The sequence below is a fragment of the Siniperca chuatsi genome, linkage group LG1 (genome assembly GCF_020085105.1).
Source record: "Siniperca chuatsi isolate FFG_IHB_CAS linkage group LG1, ASM2008510v1, whole genome shotgun sequence".
NCBI classification, from domain to species: Eukaryota; Metazoa; Chordata; class Actinopteri; order Centrarchiformes; family Sinipercidae; genus Siniperca; species Siniperca chuatsi.
The window spans coordinates 14,534,309-14,558,466 of NC_058042.1; the positions used below are offsets into that span (position 1 = coordinate 14,534,309).

The 24,158-nt window shown below is 39.6% G+C and overlaps 2 protein-coding genes across 14 annotated transcripts in view; one reads left to right on the top strand and one right to left on the bottom strand.

The window, feature by feature from the left end:
* Positions 1–6,222, top strand: part of lgr4 (leucine-rich repeat containing G protein-coupled receptor 4) — a 34,916-nt gene extending 28,694 nt beyond the window's left edge. Inside the window, exons 16-18 of the mRNA XM_044206504.1 lie at positions 1,438–1,535; positions 2,115–2,168; positions 2,318–6,222. Of these exons, the coding sequence (XP_044062439.1) occupies positions 1,438–1,535; positions 2,115–2,168; positions 2,318–3,726 (1,561 nt within the window). The 3' untranslated portion in view covers positions 3,727–6,222. The remainder of the gene's footprint in view (positions 1–1,437; positions 1,536–2,114; positions 2,169–2,317) is intronic.
* A 2,610-nt stretch (positions 6,223–8,832) lies between these two features.
* Positions 8,833–24,158, bottom strand: part of mybpc3 (myosin binding protein C3) — a 37,221-nt gene continuing 21,895 nt past the window's right edge. For all 13 annotated transcript variants that reach the window (XM_044206589.1, XM_044206579.1, XM_044206561.1 and 10 more), the window contains 12 exons: positions 23,173–23,332; positions 22,856–22,960; positions 22,518–22,706; positions 17,603–17,737; positions 16,438–16,605; positions 16,168–16,256; positions 14,953–15,148; positions 14,659–14,798; positions 12,196–12,355; positions 11,928–12,064; positions 10,990–11,176; positions 8,833–9,366 (listed from right to left, as the gene is read on the bottom strand). In XM_044206589.1, coding sequence (XP_044062524.1) covers positions 9,326–9,366; positions 10,990–11,176; positions 11,928–12,064; positions 12,196–12,355; positions 14,659–14,798; positions 14,953–15,148; positions 16,168–16,256; positions 16,438–16,605; positions 17,603–17,737; positions 22,518–22,706; positions 22,856–22,960; positions 23,173–23,332 — 1,707 coding nt within the window. In that variant the 3' untranslated portion in view covers positions 8,833–9,325. The remainder of the gene's footprint in view (positions 9,367–10,989; positions 11,177–11,927; positions 12,065–12,195; positions 12,356–14,658; positions 14,799–14,952; positions 15,149–16,167; positions 16,257–16,437; positions 16,606–17,602; positions 17,738–22,517; positions 22,707–22,855; positions 22,961–23,172; positions 23,333–24,158) is intronic.

The following is a 24,158-nucleotide window of genomic DNA, read 5'->3' on the forward strand; positions in this document are numbered from 1 at the left end:
GGGGAAGTCAAAAAACATGATCCTCACCGTGCTTGCCGGCTTGCCCAGGTGGGTGTAGATACAGTTCGGCAGGAAGATTACGGCGTCCTCAACTCCCAGCCGGGGCTGGTAGGCAAACTGAAGGGGTTCCATCAGTCTGTAGAGGGCTGTTATCCTAAGAGCGCCAGTTGAGGGGGGACTAGGACTCTCCCAGGTAGATAGAGGAGGGGGGAGCAGTGGACTCAGAGGAGTCTGAGGGCAGACAGCTGAGTTAGAGGGGGGATGAGCAGCAGCCAGTGTGTCGAATCTGTTAAAGAACAGATTAAGTTCGTTGGCCCTGTCCAAGCTGCCTTCAACTCCTCTGCTGCCAGCCGGTCTGAAGCCAGTGATGCTCTTCATGCCGCTCCAGACCTTTCTCATGTTGTTCTGCTGGAGTTTCCACTCCAGCTTTCTCCTGTACTTCTCCTTGGTCTCCCTGATCTTCACCTTCAGGCCTGGATTGCCCTCACCTCCTCCCTATTACCATCGGTAAAGGCCCTACTCTTGGCATCGAGGCTGTCTTTGATGTCCTTTGAACTTTCTGTGGTCAAGTTCTGTTATCTGAAGTTTTTAGGAGAGCATGCAGAAAAATGTAACATCAGGCTGACTATGTAATTGCAACATCCCAAGTTCGGTTCCAGCTGGAGGATGTTTGTTGCATGTGATTCCCCATCTTCCTCTCCTCGTTTTCAGTCAGCTCTCTACTGTCACTCTCTAATACAGGCACAAATTCCCCCAAAATACTTAGAAATAAATATTTAACACACAATTATTGTGATTTGTTGAAAGGTAAAAAAAAAAAATAATAATAATTAAGCTATATTAAATTAAGTGAAAAAGAAATGTCAAATCTGTGATTAAAGGCCTTGTTTTTGAACGGTTTGTCAAAATTTCTAATTCATTGGTTTCAGAAAGAAAGATATATAAGATGTAGCCAATACAGATATGGTCAATTTCTAAAGACCAGGCCATCAAAATTGAGTTATAGTGGAGAGGGTCTGCATAGCCACATGATGCCCCTGTGATGTTGAGGAATTCAGGATTTTATATAGAAGATCCTTTTGGGTACTGGTGTATTCACAAAGTGTATTTGATAATTTTTTGCCATTTACTGGGCTTATTTTCCACACCTTTTGTTTTCAATGGGTAGTGATTACATGTACGTGACAGAAAAACAGAAACAAACTCTTCTCATACATTTGATGAGAAAGCCAGCTGAATTTCTTTTTTTTCCCCACAATTGTAGACACACTATGGAAACATCCAAATATTATTGAAAAAAACCAGAATGGCCAAATATTTGCAGACAAACACATTATTTATACTTTTCCCTGTATTGAGATTCTGGCCATCTGTATTATGAACACCAGACCTCAGCAGGATGTTCAGCCTTTCTAAACAATTGCTGTTTGTTTGTAGGTCCATCTCTGTCCCTTACGCCTACCAGTGCTGTGCTTTTGTCGGATGTGACTCAATGACAAGTTCTTCTGAGGAAAATGACGTTAAGAAATCGACAGGTGGGAATGCTGCAGTCAGAGCCTTTTCCTTTGTTGACATGTCAGCCAAACTTTGTTTTACTTTATTTATATATAAGTAACTAAACATATCTATAGAGATGTATTTCTGTGATCATAAGGGAACAGTTATAGTGTGTTTTATTGCATTAAATAACTTAAACATAACTTGTCATGAAAAATGTAAAGTTGAAGAAAACTAGGAAAAGTGTGTATTTTGTGTGAATGTCTATGCACTTGGGCTGATGTATGTGATCTATAGTCTATCAAAGTTCAAGACCATTATACCTGACGTTCACTTTTCTATACGTTACTCTATATAAATAACTGTATACTGTATTTAAATAATATTTTAGTTTAACACCATGGCAGAGTAACAGAAAATGTATTTCAGGAAGATGTTGTGCTTATTTTCTTGGACAGTTAAATCTGTAAAAAATTAACTTAATCTTTTGTTGATTGTTATATAGCAGAAACAGTTGTTAACATACTGTATACACCTGACTTTCTTTGGCAAGGCTACTATTTTGGATTAAGGTCTTTTTAACATTTGCGTTCATTACATTAAATGTTTTATTTTAGGCGTGGAGGATGTGGAAAGAATCTCAATGATTATGCATTGCTCTCCTTCGCCAGGTAAGCATTAAACAACTTTTTACATTTGTCATTATGTGTCTGTGTGTTTACTTCTACCAATCAATGTTGAAGAGCTTTGAAATAATCGAAAAACTAAAGTGCAAAATTAAGTCTTAACTTTTGAACAACCTCATTGTTTCTGTCTTCAGGAGCCTTCAAGCCTTGTGAGCACCTCCTGGGTAACTGGATGATTCGTCTGACAGTCTGGTTCATCTGCCTGGTGTCGCTGGTCTTTAACAGCCTGGTTCTGGTAGCCACCTTCTCCCCCACACACCGAGCAGCAGGCCATTCCCACTCCCTCACACCGTCTCTCTCTCCAGCCAGGCTACTGATGGGGCTACTGGCCCTGGCCAACCTGCTCACAGGCCTGTATGTCGGCGTGCTGACTGCGCTCGACGTTGCCACCTGGGGCTCCTTCGCTGAGTTTGGTGTGTGGTGGGAGATGGGGCCCGGCTGTCAGATCGCAGGAGCTCTGGCCGTCTTCTCGTCAGAGTGGGCAGTCTTGTTACTCTCACTGGCGGCCGTGGAGCGCAGCGTGGCCGTGCGGACAATTCTCGGGAAGGTAATGATGTCACCCAGGAGGAACGGAGGCAGCCGTCGCGGATGCTGGAGAGGAGATCAACGCTTCAGCCTGGCTGCAGGACTACTGGGGCTGCTGGCTGCTGCTGGAGCCTGCCTGCCTCTCCTGACCTCCAGTGATCAGTCCGCCTCTCCTCTCTGTCTGCCCTTCGCTGGTGGCGAGAGTCCAGCTCTGAGTGTTACAGTTGTTCTGGTGTTGCTCAACGCGCTGGCTTACCTGTTCACTGCAGCTGTGTACACCCAGCTGTACTGCCACCTGGGCAGAGTGGAGCTTGCAGATCCAGAGCAGACGGGTGCACTGCGACACGTAGCCTGGCTCATCTTCACCAACTGCATCTTCTTCTGCCCTGTGGCAGCTTTCTCCTTCGCCCCTCTCTTGACTGGCTCTACAGCCGGCGGCCCAGAGATTGCCAAGTCTGTCACCCTCATATTCTTCCCGCTGCCTGCGTGCCTGAACCCAGTGCTGTATGTGTTCTTCAGCCCGGCCTTCAGGGAGGACTGGCTGAGACTACGTGGCCGTGGAGGTTTCACCAGGGAGGTAAAGGCTGGTGCTGACAGTCACGGAGATGATTGTGGCGGAGGGTCGGAGCTCACAGACGGAGGCTCCTCCACCCACCTGGGCTTTGACTGTGGGGTGTACTCACAGCTTTGTGGAGAGACCGTTGTATGCGAGCAGTGTGAGGCTGCGCTGCATGCCAGGACCTGCTCTTCTTCCTCGTCCTCCACAGTGTGTAGACACTTGGTGAAGTCTCACAGCTGTCCCACCCTCCTGGTGGGAGCTGCCGTGTGCCAGCGCGCCGAGGGGTTCTGGGCAGACAGCGGTACACCCTCCGCTCAGTCTGAGTACGCAGACGAGGGGGACTCGTTTGTGTCGGACAGCTCGGAACAGGTTCAGGCCTGTGGCAGAGCCTGCTTCTGTCAGAGCAGAGGCCTTCCTTTGGTACATTACTCATACAACATACCTCGAGTCAAGGACTAAGGACGCTTCAGAGCGTGAGTACGTCTGTGTGCACAGATCTCTCTGTCATGTGAATTTAGACGCTACAAGAATATTTAAACATTTTTATATCAGACAACAAAATGTGCCAACTACCCTGCTAAAAGACTATTCCGCTAGCACTTAGGTTTGTAATTACTGTGTAAACAGAGATGCAACCAATCATTTAAAGGGAACTTGGTATGCTTTTTGAACTTAGAGACCATTTCCAAGTGAGCTGAACTGAGCACATCATGTTACAAACTGGTTGACAAAGGATCTTGCAAAGGAAAATCTTGCCACCGGTGCCTGTCTCTCGCTTTCGATTGGATATCATGATATTGCGAGCCTCAATGTATGTGTCAAAGATTATGTGATTTCTCTGTTTCACCTGTACTTATAAGCTTTTTAAATTGTAATTGTTATACATCTTGTCAATTTTTAAAGCTTCTCCACAGCAACTGTTGATTTTATACTTAGTTTTTTTTTAATATAAATGTAGCAAATGTAATAATCATCCTAGACTTTTCTGTGTGAATGTAACTTCCAGGTGGTTTTCACCCACCAGAGGGGAATAATGTAACGTCAGCAATAACTTCTGCCCTATCTGCCTGTGATCGTAATCTATCAGTGTGAGAAAGGTATAAGTAAATGCCAGTAATAAACATTTCTTTGCTTTAAGTTACTAAGACTAAGAATGTGATAGAAGTAGCAGATATCACTGTTTTAGCAATGATGCTTGGTGGTGGAAGATGTTATTTATTTGAGCAGCAGGAGTGTCTGGGTGTACACGATTTCAGGTGTATGAAAGGTGTCCTTTGAATGATGAATATACAATATAACCCAAGTATTCACTAAAACAACAGCACCTCTCTTTGTTTAATTCTTCACAAAAAAACTAGTACACACATGATTTTCATTAGTCTGAAGGATAATTCCAGTTATATTTAAATCTGGGCCTTATTTTCTGATTTTTTTGCCATCATGCTGTTTGATATGGATCAAACTTTTTATTTCTTAACGACAGAGCTACATATTCTATTTGTTGAGTTTGATGTGTCTCTTGGCCCAATGACAAACATGCAAACATTTCCTTTTCAGTGCAGTGACACTTAAATGAGACCTGCTTTTATCTGATGTTCACATTATTTTTGGTTGACAGAACAATTTTTGTTTCATTTCTCTGTTGAATATGGTGTGTTTTAATAAGCATAAACTGTTTAAAATTAGTGTCCTGTAAATAAAAACTGCCCATTGATGCTTCAAAAAAAAAAAGGTTGGTCGATCAAAGGAATAATTCAATATTGTGGGAAATATGAGATATAACATCAATAAGTGGGCTTTAGATGTGCTGGTAGGTGGATTATGTTGCCTTCGGACAGAGTAAGGCTAGCTGTTTCTCTCTGTTTCCAGACTTTATGCTAAGATAAACTAAACTAAGCTAACGACTGCTGGCTTTAGCTCCATATTTAGCATACAGATATGAGAGTGGTATTGCTTTTTTCATCAAACTCTGTGCACTTGCCCCACAAATTGTAAATAATAATTGTAGTAATAACTACTATAATAATAATATAAACATAACTGTAGTTTGGTGACCGACAAGCCAAATCCAAAAAATCTAAATCAACTGTATTCACAGTAGTTGAACTTATGAGAAGAGAGAAAGCTAACGTACATTTGTTTAATTTAAAACTTATCATTAAATATAATTTGGCTTGTGAGCAACTAGTTAAACACATGAATACTGTCCAAGTTAAACACGTGAATGTAATCCCACTCTTCTACTTCTTCCAACATGATGTGAACGCAGCGCAAGACTGGCAGCCAGCTGAGTCAACAAGAAAGTGTTTAAGCGGTGCCAAAAAGTATGAAATGGACTATTATAACTGAAATGTGGGTGATCATTATTCAACCACAGATATTTAAAGACAAGTATCTGCAGTGTGTTTTTGCATTTGCAAGGATTTTTTTGGGTGTTTGTGTGCACGTGGGCAGTATGTGTATCTGTTGAGGTCCTTAGAGCTCTACAGTGAAATAACTCGAAAAATTTGGACCAGAATAAAAGGGCATGATGGTACAAAAGTAGGAAAATTAAGCCTATGTTGAAAATAATAGGAATGATCTTTTAAGTAATTCACTGCCTCCAGTGTCTTTCCAATCCAATTATATTGTCAGCGAGTGAGTCACACTTACTTGTATATTCATTTCAGTCTGTATAACCTAGTTTTATTGTACATCAGAAGAGCAATATTATATTGTAAAGCATATTAACGTAGATCTCTTTTCACCCTGAGAGCTGACCTGTGTGTGTGTGTGTGTGTGTGTGTGTGTGTGTGTGTGTGTGTGTGTGTGTGTGTGTGTGTGTGTGTGTGTGTGTGTGTGTGTCGTGAGGGATTGACTGTTGTTTGGTGTGCTGGAGCATGACCGTACGCATTAAGGTGGATACACCCTTGGAGCATGTATCCACAAGTGCATGTCATGTGAGTGCTCAGGAATTTAGGCAATGTGTGGAAACGTTTTCTTCCACCAACAAGACATTCTTGTCTCCTCATAATGCGCCATTTAATTTGAATCTTCTGGGTTTTATTTTCTGTTTTCATGTAGGCATTGTCTCGACTGGGTGTGTGAATTCTTGCACCAACCAAAATGTCCGTTGATTGTTTGAGATGTCTAATGTCCCGTCTGGTGAAAATGTACAATTCTTTTAGTAGTTTGGTTATTGGTTTTTGTATGTAAATTATTTGAAAGAGAAAACAAGTAATCAAGAATGGGATGCTAACTAAGGAAGCTACCTCCTCAACTGTAGCGGCTACCAGCAGTGCTTTGTAAAAGAAAAGTCTTTTTTCATTTGTTGTTATTCTTTGTTTGCCTTCTTGGCTTTATGTTGACACACATGTTGTACATCATCATTTTAGATAAGTGCAAATTGTGGGAGGAATCTATGTACTGTATACTGTGATTTTTTTTTTTAACCCAAACTATAAACTATGAATTTTTTTATTTTATCTTTTTTTAGATACAAACTTGTAGAATAATACAGATTATAAAAAGAATCTCTCTTAATTTCAGTTCAAATTAAATCTTATTTGTAGTTTTTCATGTGAGATCTCCCGAGGTTGTTTTTATTCTGTTCAAGTAGAAAAATAAATTCTATAAATTGTGAATGAATAAAATTGAAAGAACACAAGTATTTTATCATATCTGAAATTATTGTACTCTACCTTGTTAAAACTTGTCATATCAGGTTGTCATATCACACCTTTCTTGCTTATGCAGCTTTGCTTTGTTTTAAGTTGCTGCATAGGTTGATTTTTGGGACTGTGGATAATATAGAAGAGTCTGTTCATTGCAATGGTATTGACTAAAATCCTACACTTTTTTTTTCTCTCAGCAGAGTTCCTCATTGAACTCTGAACATCAGTCTGACAGGCTGCACAATGGCCTCATGGGAAGACAAGTCATTCCTTGTCTTTAAAATCAGGCCCAAGTGAATAGCAGTGTCGGTCGGTCGGTCCATTGCTTTGGTCCAGACTGAAACATCTCTATCTCTCTATAACTATTAGATGGACTGCCATGAAAATTTGGTACACATTCATGTCCCCTTCAGGATAAACTGTAATAACTTTGGTGATCCCTTAACTTTTCATGAAGCGCAATCATCAGGGTCAAAATTTCAATAAATTAAATATAATCAATATAGCATGCTAACAGTCTAAACTAAGATAGTGAACATGATAAACAAACCTGGTAAAGAGCATGTTAGCATTGTCATTGTGGGCATGTTAGTACACTGATGTTACTCAAGTACAGTATTCAAGCACAATATTGGGGTACTTGAGTATTTCCATTTTGTCCTACTCTATACTTCCACACTACATTTAAGAGGGAAATATTGCACATTTTACTCCACTATTTATTTGACTGCATTATTTACTAGTTATTTTGCAGAGTCAGATTATTAATACAAAATATAATCAACAAATACATCTATTTGTTGATTATATTGTGTATTAATAATCTGGATATGAAATGTGTACATTAATGTAGCAATAATTGTTATCCAATAATATATATTATTCTGAATTTTTTTTATGGGGGGTACTTTAAGTATATGTTAATACTTTTACAGAGTATGTCTACACTGTGATATTGCTACTTTTACTAAAATAAAAGATCTGACTGCTTCTTCCACCACTGTTGATGTTAGCATTTAGCTCAAAGCACAGCTGTGCCTAAGTACAGGCTCACAGAGCTGCTAGCTGTAGATTTAGTCTTGTTAAGCTATTTTCAGTTGAAGTTGCCCAAAAAAAAACATTTTAAGTGTGAGGTGTTTTGTCTAAATGTACACACTTCCAAGTCTGTTAATATGTACAAGACTATTTGTGCTATTCAGTGGAGTTTTCTTTCACCTCCAGCCACAAGTCATGTTGTCCACTACTGCTAGCTCCTGTCACTCGTATAGTGAGCTGTAACTTGGTGATGAGTGAAAAATAACCTCTGGGATTTGTATAAAGAACCGTGTCACCTTTTCACTTGTAATTTGTGGATTTTGGTAAAACCCCATGTCAAAACACCTGGCAAACACGGAGATGCTGTAAGACGTTCGTTGTGTATGTTAAAAGTGGCCCAGTGACATGTACAAGGCTCACTGGATCTTTTGCAGCTGTACGTTGAGAGGGCACAGGAAATATTTACATTCAAGGCATCAAAGGAATAACTGTCGAGTGATGTTATAGCAGCTCACGCTTGACAATCCCAAACATGTGTTCCTCTTCACTGACATGTCCTCAGTGGTAAAGGACATCTCAGCTATTCCAGCCCTTCACACATATCCCTCTGTGGCGTGCACATTAGGCACATGCCTTCCACCTCTGGCTTTAGCGAGGCTTTGTTACAATAAAACTAAGCCCCCGACAACTCTTGTCCAGTCCACTGGACTTCTGAGTATCAGTGGCATGCTTTTTGCATTTTATGAATACCAAAGGCTGCTACAGCTATCTTGATGGCATTTTCAGAAACTGGTCACCACTTGTGCACTATTACTGACTACACTGAAGCATAATGCCACTACTTGATAACATGACTGAATTAAATCACTCACTCTGGTGTTTTTGAAGCATTTATATTGACCTTTGTAAGCATACAAACAAATCCAAACACTATAATCCATTCCTTCCTATCAGCTGAAACAAGTGAGAAACAAGATGACAGATCATAATTTAATTTCATAAATATTGCAATTTTCTTCTATTCTTCTATTATCCATATTTACTGGACATGATCCATTTATCTCTTAGAAATGAGTGTAGAATAGAGTGACAAACCATGAATTATTACTTTTTAAATAATACATAAATACTAATACTTCCCTACTAATGAACAGCAAATTCAAGCATGAGCCAATCAGTTCAGTAATTCAGCAGTACATATGATGCTAACATAACAGTGAGGATGACCAGATGCAGGATGATTGCAGAAGATGAAAGTGGTGCAAAAACACAAAATGATGTGGGGTAAACAGTTTCTCATGACACAAAACAGTCAACATGCAGGACTCTGGAGACAAATCGATCTTCTCTCAGACAGCAGCTCGAACCTCTTACTTCTTTTCGTTTTTCTTTTCTTGTTTAGCAATTTGAGCTGCAAACCAGGAACATAAGTCAAGATACAGATACCTTAAGAACATTTAATTGCACAAAGTAGTATTTTAAGCAATAAGTAGTATTATTTTGTAAAAAAAAAAAAAAAAAAATCTTGTGACTTAAAACTGCAATTACATATTTTTTGTCCACTTGGGGGCAGCGGAATCAAAGTATGAACACAAAGTTGACATTATCATCTTCTATGTTGATATGGCAAATATGTTAGCAAACCTATTTACACATGCAGAAGAAATGGAGCAATATTCACTCTCCTTTTAGCTCTGTTTTTGGTCTCCACCAACTCCTGAGGGAAATATCCGGCTCTTTAGCTGCTAAATGCTCCACTGTGCTTACCAGCTAGTTGCTAACTGTCTGTCTGTCTGTCTGGGGCTGAGCAGGTAGCGTACAGTGGGTTTTTCGAGCTTTTAAACTGAAAACAGCTGCCTACTGCAGCCAAAACAGTAAAGTTGCGGGCGAAAACCCCCAAAACAATGAACTGAAAGACGCTATAATAATAGTCTGTAGAGCTGAGGGAAACTGCAGAGTCTGGTGATAATTGTCTGTGGTTTCATCACTACGAGTGACACCTCTCATAAACAAGTCATGTGATCCATTGTTGACATAAAAATATTGATTATAGCTCTTTTAAAAACTCAGCCCTTTAAACAATTTATACTACAGCAATACAAGTGCATTTAAGCTCTCCAAAAATTTCATCTTGAGTCAAAATGTTGAGGAAGAAAAGAAGTGGTTAAAACCCACATCAGATATTTTTCCTAAAGCGTATATGATTTGACAAATCCTTCTAAAGCATTTATCACAGTGTGGGGTGGGGTAAGGTCTTACCTCAGGATCACAGGTTGGATTTAAGCATGACAGGACAAAACATTGGGAGACACTCTTTAAGAGTATTTGGATCATGGCTTTAAGCCTTTAGAATGTATTCATAAATACATGTTAACAATGACTATGCTTTCATGTTTGTTTGTTGTTACTATAGATACTCTGACATAAACTAGAAGTCAATTCTTTATTTTTTAAAAGATGAAGTATCCATTTTCAGCAACACTTTTTACAGGTCTGTAATTTCCCAATAATCTCCAAGAAGTTATCTCGGAAAGAATGTAATTTGGTACTAATAATAGGGAAAACAGAGATGGTGTTCAGTTGATACAGTTCATATAGTGCAATAATGCAACCTGAGAGTAAAAAAAAGTAAGTACCCTAATTACTACCAACTGACTGAATTCTGCTTTCATATTTTTCCTATAATCATAAACAAACATAGTTCTTTCCAGGAAACTTCTTGGAAATTAGGAAACTAAATATATCCATTGTTCCCATCGCATATTCAATCTATTTTAGAAATTCCACCAGAGGAAAAATAATGCTATAATTTAACCTGTTGAACATTTTTACTATATATTCTCATATTTACGGCAATATATTTTTTTCTTTATAAGAGACTGACATTCATTTGTTCTGGAGTTTCATGATACAACGTGTTATTTTTAAAGGATAAAAAGAAGGGTAAATGGGGGAAAGGATGGCGTGTCGAAGTGGGTCATGAAAAAGAGGACACATGGGTTTCTGTCCCTGTACCACCCAGCAGGATACTTACGGCGAACCTCCAGTTTACACTCCACTATGTCTTCTCCGCTGTCGTTGACTGCTTTGCACATATACACACCCCCATCGAACAGACAGGGCTTACGGATCTCCAGCGTCAGAACACCTTGCTTACTGAGCATCCGGTACTTGGCTTCATTTGTGATGTCCATCTTGTTTTTGTACCAGGTCACTTTGGGCTAACAAGGTAGGACAAAGTATTACAGTAAGTCAGGTGATATTTTACACAATCTGCAAAACTCTCACCATTGCACAATTAGCACTTAACAATCAATCAGTAACAATCATCACTGGATTTATCTGGTGGATACTGTTTCACTGAGATTAGGGTGTTTATTACTCGTTACTAATCCCCAAATGTCTGCATGAATAGATGTGCAGGGAAGTGTGTGTGTCAGAGGGTTATAGGTATAAGTTTCTGTTGGTTTGGGAGTATTTTTCCTTTGGCTTTATTCTTTGGCGTTTTGTTTTACTCAGTTACTCTGTATTTCTGAATAATGAAAACATTTAAGCATGAAAGTTCATTCTTGGCTCTCAACTGTATGGTTGAAAACTCTGGAAAAAGCCAGTAAGTGGACCTTGGGTTTGGATTGTTTTGCTATTTTCAAAGTCAAGAGTGAACTTTCATGCTTAACTTTTAAACCAACACAGAGAAAAAATCCTAAAAGTTCTCTGAATTAAATCATAACAGCTACTGTGCTATGGCTGAAAGCTCTAGAAGTAGAGTGGACCTTGAGTAGGAATTGTTTTGTCAAAATATCACTTCAAATGTTTTCATTACAATAAAAGTTATGATGGAAACTATTACAAAAACTGGATTCAATTGACAATTGATCCCATTCAAGTGTTTGTTTCTGGTTGTGATCAAATCTGTGATTGAATTTGATCACAAATATCATTTGCACATTTTCATGTAATGACCCTACTGACCTTTGGTATGCCTCTGACTGAGCAGCTGAGGGTGGCATTGTATCCTGCTATGATAGAACGGTTCACCAAAGGATGTGTGAACTTTGGAGCCTCTGAGAAGTCATGTTCCTTGTGGGTGGGCGGCTTGTACTCGATACCTGAGGAGACAGACAGTTCTTCAGTTTTGCTTTTCTGCATGATGACTACTCAGATTTCACATACAGTATCTACACTTACAGGACATGAAATCAGAACCATAACTGCTTTGTACTGTACAGTCAGAGCCAACCTGTTTTCTGGATGTAAGCGCTGTCTTTTGTGTTGCAGGGCTCTGGGCTGAGGCCCACCAGGTTGATGGAAAAGACTCGGAAGACATACTCATTCCCCATGATGAGGTCAGACACGACGCTGTTGGTTCGCCTGTACTGATCGTACACTGTAAACCACTCCTTCATATGAATCACAAAAAATGTTTCAGATTTGGTTTTTCCAATTCAACATAGGGTTTATATTGTACAGGTAGGTGACCAAGTAAAGGAAAATGTGAATACATGAGAAACATAACGTTTGATGAAAATGCTGTGAATCATATGTTGTGGCCTTCACAGTCACCAGATCTCAGCCCAATTGAACACCTATGGGAGATTTTGGATTGGATTGTGTTCGGCAGCACTCAACAACACCATCATTAAAACACCAAATGATGGAATATCCTTTAGAAGGAGGGTGTTCATCCTTCCACTAGAGTTTCAGACACTTGAAGAGTCTATGCCAAGGATCACTGAAGCTGAAGCTGCTCTGGAGGCTCGTGGTGGAACAACACCTCACTGAGATGCTTAATGCTGGTTTTTCCTTTAATTTGTCACCCTTCTGTATAGTGCTTTAAATGCACATATTGATATTGGGCCCTTTTCAGACATTTACTTAAGTCAACACTGCTCTGGTTTTAAACATTATGTGTATTAGTCAGACGTGCTTATAGGCATATATTGTAGGCGTATATACAGTGTATTGTATATTGCGTATACAATTACACTTGACAACACTTTCTGTATCTAGTTGGGGGGCTGTATTACCTCCCCTGAAACCTACACCTGATGACATAACTACAACTTTAGCTGGCTTGTACTGCAATCACTTTAAATCAAATATTTGAGCTATACCGTATGTACTACAGTGAGACATGCAAATGGGGTAGGTTAATGGTGAGCAGAGAGGGGAGTTGTAATTAAGGACCTCATCTTTTATTGTTAAAAACACAATATAAAAAAACAAAAAACAAATGAGTAATAATATGACAGGCAGAAAAAGGTTCATCACATCGGATTTCCTTAAACCATTACGGCACACATTAATGGACACAGTCTAAACTTAATCCATTGTTTGTTCACTCAGACAAATATATATATATATATATATATATATATATATATATATATATATATATATATATATATATATATATATATATATATATATATATATATATATATATATATATATATATATATATATATATATATATATATATATATATATATATATATATATATATATATATATATATGCCCATAAAATATGGCAAATAACATCCTACAGTAATGATCTAGAGATATCACTGATTTGATTTCAAAATACCTTCATAATCTACCTGAAACTAGAGTTTTTTCTCACAGTTAAAATGTATTTATTTTGGTACAAAAATTAAATAGGATATGGGTAAATTTAAACTAAACTGTGCACGAGATGCAAGTGAAATTAATTTGATCTAATAATGACTTCAGTGAAACATGAACCATCAGCTGAGCTGGGCAGGAGAACAATGCCCCTGCGTCACTGTACAGACAATCCGGACCAGGTCAAGGCTACGAGGATAAGATTAGGACATTCCTGGCCGACATTGTTCCTGGCAGCTCGAGGTGGAGGATGGTATCAGTTGGAGCTCTTGCCAACAGGCCCATAACGCATCACCCCTGGCCTACAGAGGAGACTGTGGGGTCAGCATTGGCTTATTACAGTATGTGTCACAAGGGAGGCTAAAATATCCCTCTGCGTCGATGCAGCATTCATCCTCACACATGTACAGACACACTCATTCATGTTAATAGAGAGGGAGGTTTGCAAATGTGGCTTCACAGCAGTTCAGTTGGTGGCTGTCAGAGGTAAAACTAATGGCCTGCAATGGATCAGTTTCAGTGAACAAGAAACTATGAGCTATAATGACATCGACCATTGCCTTCCTCTGAGAAGACCTCTGGATATCATATTTTACATCGGTATGGGTAGTGTCTTGGGTCCGTGTGTCAACATGTTTAATTAGCAAAAGGATCATAGTGGACAAGCTACCAGCTGCCATCACACCGTACGTCATACTCATGACAAGAGAAAAATGTGCTTTTTGAGGCGACAAAGTGAATGTCAAGTGCAGGAAGAAATGTAATTTCTTGCTTCTCTGGACTGCAGCTGCTCATTATTTGGTGGTGCAACATGCTAACACCAACAGTGGGAGCTAGTGTTTGGATTGGTCTGACTGTCTTCTGGTCGGATTTGATCTCTGAGAGTTCGGGTAGGTTTTCAAGCCAACCACCTGTGAAGACCCCTAATGTCATATGAACATAAATTCTTAGAGGATTTAATTTGGATAATAATTGCCTATTATTAACTATTAACAGCTTGTTTTCAGCTTCATTCGAATGTAATATAAAAACATATGTAAGCTTTGTTGCTAGGACCCAAGAGTGTAGCGTCTCACCATGGTCTTCTTGTCAGCTTTCTGAATGGTGTAGCCAGTTATTTCACAGTTACCGTTGTCCTTAGGCGGCTTCCACTCGAGTGCCACATTGAAGCCCCACACATCCGTGATCTTCAGAGCCTCTGGGGGCCCTGGGAGATCTACAGAGGAGAGGATTGTGCTTAACTGTCCGCTGACAAAACCACTCTATGTTAGGAGGTTACTAGCATGAATGTTGTTACAGTTTGCTACAGAGATTGCATTCATTCCTGTTTATACCCAGAGCCAGCTCTCCATGTGTTCAGTCCTGCTTACCAACAACCTGCAGCGTGATACTTGCTGTGTCTTCCACGTTCTCAATCTGCACGTGGAGATCATACTTCCCCGAGTGTTTTCTGTCTGTCTTGCGGATGAAGAGGATCGTATCCACGTCGCTGTTCCTCACATTAGCGAACGAGGGGTTTAGAGGCTCCCCGTCTTTGCTCCATGTAACCTTTGGCCTGGGCTTACCCTGCACGACCAGAAAAGTGTTTCAGTTCAAATGATATGTGTCAGTTCACAAATTACAAATGAACAAAATCAACCTTTTAACAATATTCACTGATAATCCATCTTCAAATACATTCTAAGGAACCATTGCCTAACGTGGCTGTAATTTGTTGGTCAGTCTGTCACTACACCACTTTGGTCCATAGTGAAAAATCTCAATAACTTTTGGACAGATTGGCATGAAATTTGGTTCAAACATTCATTTTCCTCAAAGGATGAATCCTAACGACTTTGGTGATGCCTGACCTTCCATGTAGTGCAACTAACAGGTCAAGATTTCCCCTGGCCCAACACTTAATTATTGACCGTTACACGTTAATGTAAAGGTATGCATGATTATTTTAGCATGTTAGCATGCTAGGTGAAAACACTGGCTTTTCTCTGGCACCACCTTCAGACCAAACTTTACATTTTTTTACCCCACTGCTGGTTACGGATCTAACAATACTAAAGGTGCCTTTCGATTTTGGATCCATCCAACTAATGCTGGGAGATATGACAATATATACCATGTAGAAACTTGTCAGCCAGTTTGTCAAGTAATATAAAATTACATTTACTGTGATAGAAGATTTGATCCGTCGCCCACTTTTTGTTTTATGGCTTTGCTGTTATTTCGCTGTTATACCATTTCTATGTCCCTGTGTCCTATACTGCAACTTTACAAAGACAATCTTACTGTCCTCTTTTGATGATTTTGAAGTTAAACATCAAAGACATCTTCTGGTAGCACATATACAAAGCCAAACATCTACATAATTTTAGTTAATATATTTCTGTACAAAATTTTTAATAAATTGTGTTTTAATTTTAATGTTTTAAGTCATTTTAATATTTTGTATGCGAATAGTAGCTCGGTCTTTGTGCATCGTTCATGTTTCACGCTGGTGTTTATACTGTATGAAGACATAAGTAAGTCTTGGTGTTTAAATGATGATTTCAAGAAGGTGTCTGATTGATTTAGCCTAATGTATACTGCACCTGGAATGGAATCACAAGGTTGACAGTGTCTCCAACTTTCTTGATGAGAGTCTGGCGGAGATTTCTAGGGAGCCAAATTTTAGGGCGTTCTGCGAAAGAAAAAACACAAAATAAGAGGCATGACGAAGACTGAAAAATGGAAGAAGTAAGTTTATATTAGGAGAATTATTTGGCTGTATGAGATGTATTGGTTGTCATGTCTCATTAAGGTTTTGAAACTAAAGGAGCAGGAGCAGAAAGTAATAAAGTATCAAATCTATAAATACTCACGCATTATCTCTCTGATGGTAACAGATTGAGCCAGAGTGGTAGGAGCACTGGGTCCTGCCATGTTGTAGGCTCGCACACGGAACTGCAGCTTGTCTCCGGTGGTGAGATCTCTGATGATCAATGATGTCCTCTCAGTCAGACCCTGAATGGCTGGTATCCATTCATCCGCTGCGACCAGAAAAACACACAACTAATTAAAATGACATGATTCACTTGACTGCAAATGTTACAATGGAACCAAAGTTAAAAATACAGATAGAAGTTCTTCTGAGTCTCTATTTTGTTAGAATATCATTGGATGTTTGTTGTGCACGGTGGAGGCTGGTGAGAGAAACAACAGTTCATGACAACAAATAAAATTCAGAAATAACTACAAGTCAAGACATTTGAAGCAGAGAATTCCAGTCATTACAAAGGTTTAATGTGATCGTATAATTACCATGCTGTCGGCCTAGAGGCAGGAAAGATGGCTCAGGCGTTCATCTAAACTGACATGTTGAAAGAAGCATGAAAATACTAAACTTTCATGCTTGTTGTATTTATTTACTCTGACTGTTTGGTCATAGCTGATAGGCTTTGAGGTTGAAGATTAATTGTAAAACCCATTGCTGTGCTACAGTTTTTGTTTACATGTTCCTTTTTGCTTGTTGCTTACATCATGTAACAGTAAAACAACACAAATTGACCAGTTAAAATGTAAATTTAATCATAGTGGGGTTTTTTTTTAGGTGTGGCATACAGTACATATTTTGGGCATATACTGTATTTTGATGAACTGCTGTCCGAGATTGTCTTTTGGTTTTTTTAAGATTGTCTTTTTTGCCATTTTTGCCTTTATTGGATAGCTGTTAGTATAGACGCAGACAGGAAACAAAGTGAGAGAGAGGGGCATGACATATGCAACCAGGGATGTTGCAATAATATGGTATGCACCTTAACCATTCAGCTACCAGGGTGCCCCCTGTCAGAGATTGTTTCACCCTTTTCCTAACTGACAATATTTTTTGGCAATCTGACTGTCCTGTGTGGGCTGTTTGGAAATTTGGAGAAATCAGTTGCTGTGCTTCACTGCGATTAACTGACTGGTGTATATAAACTTTGATGATATATGCTATAAAAAACTTTCTTTATCCAAAGCATGCAGGCGGGTGGCTCCAGCACTTACTGCCCTCCTTGCAGTACTCGACTCCATAACCCTCGAGTTCAGCCGAGCCGATCCTCTCAGGCGGCCGCCACTTCAGCGAGATGGAAGTGTTGCTGATGTCGTCGACGCACAGTCCAATGGGCTCACTTGTAGGGGCTGAGAGTCAGGCAGAAGGCAGATAAATTGGCTCTGTTAGTCAGTTAGAGCATTACAGAAATACATTTAGGATGAATTACCGAACAAGTGGATGAACCTGATCAGGAATTAACAAATTATGTAAAGTAACAAAAAACCCTCACAAAGCTTTGAAACAGCAAACAGTGCTTCAATCCTATTACCATCATCCATTACATATTACTTTTGCCACAGCAGCAGCATTATCTAATATTAATTTCATACATTCAGTATCTTCATGAACCACCATCGAAATTTATAAACAAAAATGAATGCATATAGTCCTCTTCTTGTTGCTAGTGAGGACCAGACTACTGTTTCATACAGTACTCAGTGATTAGCATGTGATGACATTTATCTGCTGTAATGAACCACAGGGCACAGTGGTAAAATGCATCAAGTTGTATTAAGGTGGGATGAGCAGCATGAACATGTACATTTTTTGGTGGCTCGTTACTTTAAATTTAACTTTTACTTACCTACTGGCAACGGAATGCTATCAAGGCAAGTCAGCGAGGCTACCAAGGCAGCAAGTTAGTCGATTTTTTTGATTTTGAGCCAATAAAAAGGGGAATGAGGGTTATCTGGATAAACCCAGAGTTTGTGTACGTGGTTATATTGCCCTGGTGTCTACTCTTTTTGCCCACACAATCTTAAATATGCAGTAATTGCAAGTCCAGTTGAAGTACTGTAGTTTCTTATAATATCTGGTAATCATGTTAAGGAAATCATTTTTGGTTGGGGAAGTGGCATCAACTGCAGCTGGTGTGCAGTGAAACACATTGGTGTAGCTATATGTTTAACATCAGGCCCTGTGCCTGGTTGTGTGAGAAACCAGTAAACATTTAAATAACTACGAGTGACATAAATGAGTATATATGTAACTTAACAACAGACTGCTTGACCCTGGTGATAGTCCTAATTCAAATAACAACAAAGACTGTATTAATTTCAATGTCAAATATTTGTGGTTGTGTTATCAATTATCAAAACAGTCTATTAGTCTATAAGCCTGCTTATGTCATCCCGGGAAAGAGGCGGTGTCTGACTGACCTGGAGTTCACGGCTGGGCTGAAGTCTAAGTGCCTGCTGTATTTTCTGCCGCAGGGATGAAATGACATGATTTAGTTCGCATTAAAAGTCTTTGGTTCATCAGCTTCCCACGCAGTGCTTTCACCACAGAAGTGCCAAAAGTAAACAACCAATGTCACAACAGCTGTAGAGACTAAAAGGCCCTGTTTTTAAGTTAAAAAAAAGCTAATGACGAAGCAATATTATTATTACACTGTTTAGCATAAGGATTTAGGACCTCAGCTCTAATTTACAAGTTTACTTATATCCATTGTAAAACTGTAGGGGTCAGGAGTAATTATGGAGGGGGAGAAAATACATACAATTGACTGCTAATAGAGATAGATAATGGTCATAGATTACTAAAAGCCCACTAATTATTTTGTGTGAGACTGAAGAGAAACTAATTTAGTTGCATGAAATTTTTTAATTGTAAGAAAAAATTCCTGATGACACTGAAAATGCCACTACTGATTCATCATATCAAACACAGTAGATTCAAGCGCGTTAAAAACTCAGATGGCTACTTTAGCACTAATGAACATTTTTCATTTAGAGGCAAAAGTTTAAGCACATTTGGAGCAGTGACCTCCACCAGTGAGTAGATTCATACATTTTTGTTTTAACAGCTGAGCGATCAGTGCAGATTGGCTTCAAACAAGTCAAGTATGAGGAAATGTTTTCCCACAAAACAAAAAACAAGCATGTACAGTGATTCAAGATATTAACATGCACTGAATCAAAGCTTGGTCTCTCTGGCAAACCTATGTTTACCATGTATAGTACATCCTACTAGTGAAGAATCCTCCAAATGTCAACAGAGAAGACATCACATCATCGTTTGGGGGTCATATTTAGTTGACCATATATTTTCATGTTGTTGCAACAACTTGTTGACAACATGAGGACAGGACTGAGAGGTGTTGAATTTTAGATGTTGCCTTGACGTCACTAAGGCCAAGACTCCATGTTAAAGGACACAGGCAACTGATAGGAACACCTGTCAGAGGTCAAGGGTTTCCTTGTGTGTAGAAAGTCACAGCAGCAGGGATTATTTAAAAACTAGCTCAGGGTAGTCTGGACAAGACATGCAGAGTGACGGGCAGACATGTTTTTAAAGCAAATACAGAGTTTTTTGACATCATCATGACGGGACACTTGCAACTTCAACAGCATGATTACTAAACCAAACTTAGCACTTTCAAACATATACACCACAGAAAAAGGAGGGGATGGAATATGCATCCAATTTTCCTGTTAATGTAATTCACATAAAAACACAATTAAGATTAATTTCTACTTCAAAAACCTACGTGATAATCCAACATCTCAAAATGAATAATGCCTACTACCAACAGGTTGTGGCTCTGCAGCAGGAACAGGGGTCTCCTCTGCTGGAGGACCACTTTCTGTTGGGCAGACACCCTCTGCTGGTGGTGTCTCATTCTCAGCTGGAGCTCCCTCTTTCCCGCTGGGGGTTGCCTCTGCAGGGGCTGCTGCTGGTGGTTCACAACTGGCTTCTGGTTCCTGTTCTACCTCGGGAGGTGGAGGTGTCTCTGCTGGTGCCTCTGCTGGAGCATCAGCTGGTGTCTCCTCTGCTGGTTCCACGGGTTTCTCTTCTACCGCAGGCTTTTTCTCAGCTGTCTTTGGAAGTTTAGGCTTTGTCATTCTTTCTCAGTGTTTAGCAGTCCTGCTGCTGATTGAAGCTGGTGGTTTTATGTGACCGCCTCTTCTGCCTTGCTCTAATCTATGATCTTATTCTAACTCGCACACACATACAGTCTCTTGTTCTCTTTACTATTGTCTTTGCTGTAGTGACAACAATGCTTCCTCTGGAGCAGCCTCTGCAGTAGCTTGAACCCCTCTTAAGCAGCTGGTCCCAGCAGAGCCAAGCGCTTCCAGGCCATTATTTATAGAGAGAGATGCCATGCATAGTTTCCTAATCAGCTGTTTTACAAGCATTTGGCCATCTGGATACAATGATGTTCTCTCTTAAATCAACAAGTGGAGAATTAGATGGTAGTTAAAATAATGAGTGATAGACTAAGAGTCTATCCAAACCTGAGCCCCTGCCTTATAGGATACTGTCAGGCTAGTAAGGTAGTACATTTTACTGACTGGTTCCAGACCTCTGGATCACTGCACACATCTCCGATTTGTTCAGCTGTTCATATGGAAGGAAGTGAAACAAAATGGAAATTCAGCCTGATAATCAGGTTAACATCTTACTTTTTTCTCCTCATTTTTCTTTTCTCAGTGTCCAGGTGTTGTATATTTACTGGTGCCTGCTGCATAGCATACTTTACTTGACGTTTGTACAGTAAAGATTTACGAGAGGAATCTACAAAAGAGTATCATAAACAAGAAAGTCAACTCCTTATAGAAGTACAATAGAGCCTCATTGAGTGATCAATAGTGGACAAAAACGTAAACTCCTCATCGAAAAGGACTTAAAGCCCTTGAAAACTTGGCTTCAAATCTTAAACATTTCTCTATAACATTAAATATACTAAATAAGACTATATGAGCAACAATCAAAGTTTATAAAAATCTTTAGGTATTATTTATTAAGAATTTAACACTCAAAAACCCAGTTAATCTGCTTCATCAGGATTGTGTCGGTGTGGTTTGATCAGATTTGATTGATTTTACACATCAAAATCTGTTTCAGGTCTTGGGGAGTTCTAATGAAATATGTGAAAAAATGTTGTATGAAGCCTTTTGTGAGGGACCTGTGTGACATCTGATAAATTGGTGTGGAGTTAGAGAGAAGTGAGCTTACCAGACCTCTGTAGCCAGCTCCTCATCTCTGCTTGAGGCTAACGGCTCGAGGCTACATTAACAGCTACTAAACCCAAATCTTCAACCAAACTGTTGGCAGTCGAGTTGCATTGTGGGTGATGTAGGCACCAGGTTTTGACAACAAAGAAGAATACGTGGAATAAAAAAAGACAACGTCTCTGCTTCTGCTGCATCGATTTTGATCCTTTTTTGTTTAACTGACCATCGTGAATCCACCAATGTTAAAGGAGCGCAGTGTTTAATTGGTGGAATGCTCTTTTAGCTATCATGACCAATAGGGGTTCAGTGTCTTGCTCAAGGACACTTTGACATGTGGAGAGGACCAAACCTGCTCTACCTGAACCACAGTGGCCCTTCTTTAACAGCTAAATTAACACTGTATGGTGTGTTAATTCCTCTTCATCTGGCACACAACATTTGGCATTGTACTGTACAGTGCTAATCTATCTGGTCCATGTGGTGATGTAACAGACACACACACACACCCGCATGACTGACATTACTCAGAAATGGCCTGTGGATGATGTATGTGCAGCCTGTATTTTTGTTACATAGGCATTCCACAGACTGCTGGGATTACAACAAACATACAGCAAACATGACCCCGTCCTGTCATGACCACAAGTTAACCAGGCCCCATGACCTGAGTGAAACCTTAGACTGACCAAACTAGGCATGACACAACCTCAGGGTCATCAAAAGACATGTCGACATGTCGACCTCATCACCGTCTATCATCACTCATCCAGATAAATCATCAATCAACATTTTCATGACACTGCAGTGTAGCGAGTTCATTGAATATGCAGTGGAGAAAATGTCTGAAAATGATTAAATGAATGCAGCAAGTGGGACAGGAGCTGGTTTAAACCTGTTGGTAAAGACTCACCGACTGGAACAAAAGGCTGTGAGGCTGGACTGTGACGAGACATGCCGATACTATTGACAGCATAGACTCGCATCTCATACGCCACTCCTTCAATCATCCGCTTGGCTTCATAAGTTGTGCCAGGATAAGGGTCAAAGTTCAGTCTCATCCACCTGTAGCTCTTCTTCTTCTTTCTCTCTAGCACATAGCCTGAGAATTAAAATGGAAGCAAATTATGTTGTCGTTATCGCCCACATTACATTTAATTAGCTGACTACTAGGCTTGTCAGGGCAATAAAGGAGGATGCCTAAGAAATGTCCAAATAATTTAAACAAATGGAATCTTAATATGTTTTTACCAATAACTGGCTGTCCGCCATCAAACAGAGGGGGATCCCACTGGACAACACAGGAGTCTTCTCCCACGCTGAGGATTTTGAGAGCCTGGGGAGGATCTGGAACATCTGGGGGAAAACATTGCTCACTGTTACAATTTTTTGAAGAAATAAAATCCATTTGACATCAAATATTTGTAGCTACATGACATGATTGTACTACTTTGATTGCTACTTTGTGCATGTGTGGTTATTGGCAGTATTAAGACTTATGTTTACACGGTGATGATAATGAAAACCGACTTCTCTCATTAAAATGAACGGGGAGAGCACTGTCTTACCGACAACTTTCACATTGATATCTGCAGTGTCCTCCCCAGCGGGGTTTCGAACAACAACGGAGTAGATTCCCTCGTCCTGCCTCTCTGCCCCCTCGATGGTGAAGACACAGTGTCCTTTGGTGGTTTCGACATGGATCCTACCGTCCCCCTCTGTGACAACCTACATGTACACAATGAGAGCCAGAGCAGAGTTACTGGATGTGCCTGAGTGGAGTATATTTTGGTAAGTCTACTCTCACTCTTAACTGATTGATAGTTCTGTTGCACATACTGTAGGTAAAGAAGCTGGTACAGTAGATGTAGTAGAGGCATATAAACATCATCCCACTTTAGGAGATATGACAAATGTAACGCTCAGTATTTGGGCAAATCATGCTTTTCAAAGTGGAATGTTGATCTGAATACACAACTCAAGATGCCACCATGCAAATGCAAGACCAGTGCTGGACAGCGTCTGAAATTACACCAAGTTTCATGAGTTGCTCAAAAGGGTAGTTGCATCCATGCATCGATTTCTTGTAGTTTGAAAAAAATATGGTAATAATCATATATATTGACCTCAAGAAAAACCTTAAGCATGTAAGAGAAATACACAATACCTACAGTAGTTTAACTCAAGGTCTTTTTACTAGTTACAGAAGTGTAATTTATTTAATCTGACAGTAAGAAATGGTGGACTTTGCGTCACTGTAGAAAAGAGGCTTTTTAATTTGTCTCTACAGACATACTACAGAGATACTGAACATCCCAAAATGTAAAATAATTCAGCAAAACCTCAGAATATTCATCATGTTACTTTATTTGATAATATAATTATGTATTTGAGTGTGAATTATTTCATCGAGTCACTACATAAAGTTGCAGTACAAAAACATACTTACTGCCCAGTTTCCTCTGACCTGTGTCTGTCTGTAGGAAGATTCAGAACATGCTCTTACCTTACTGACATGGACCGATACTGAGTAACACTACATGCAGTTTTTTTT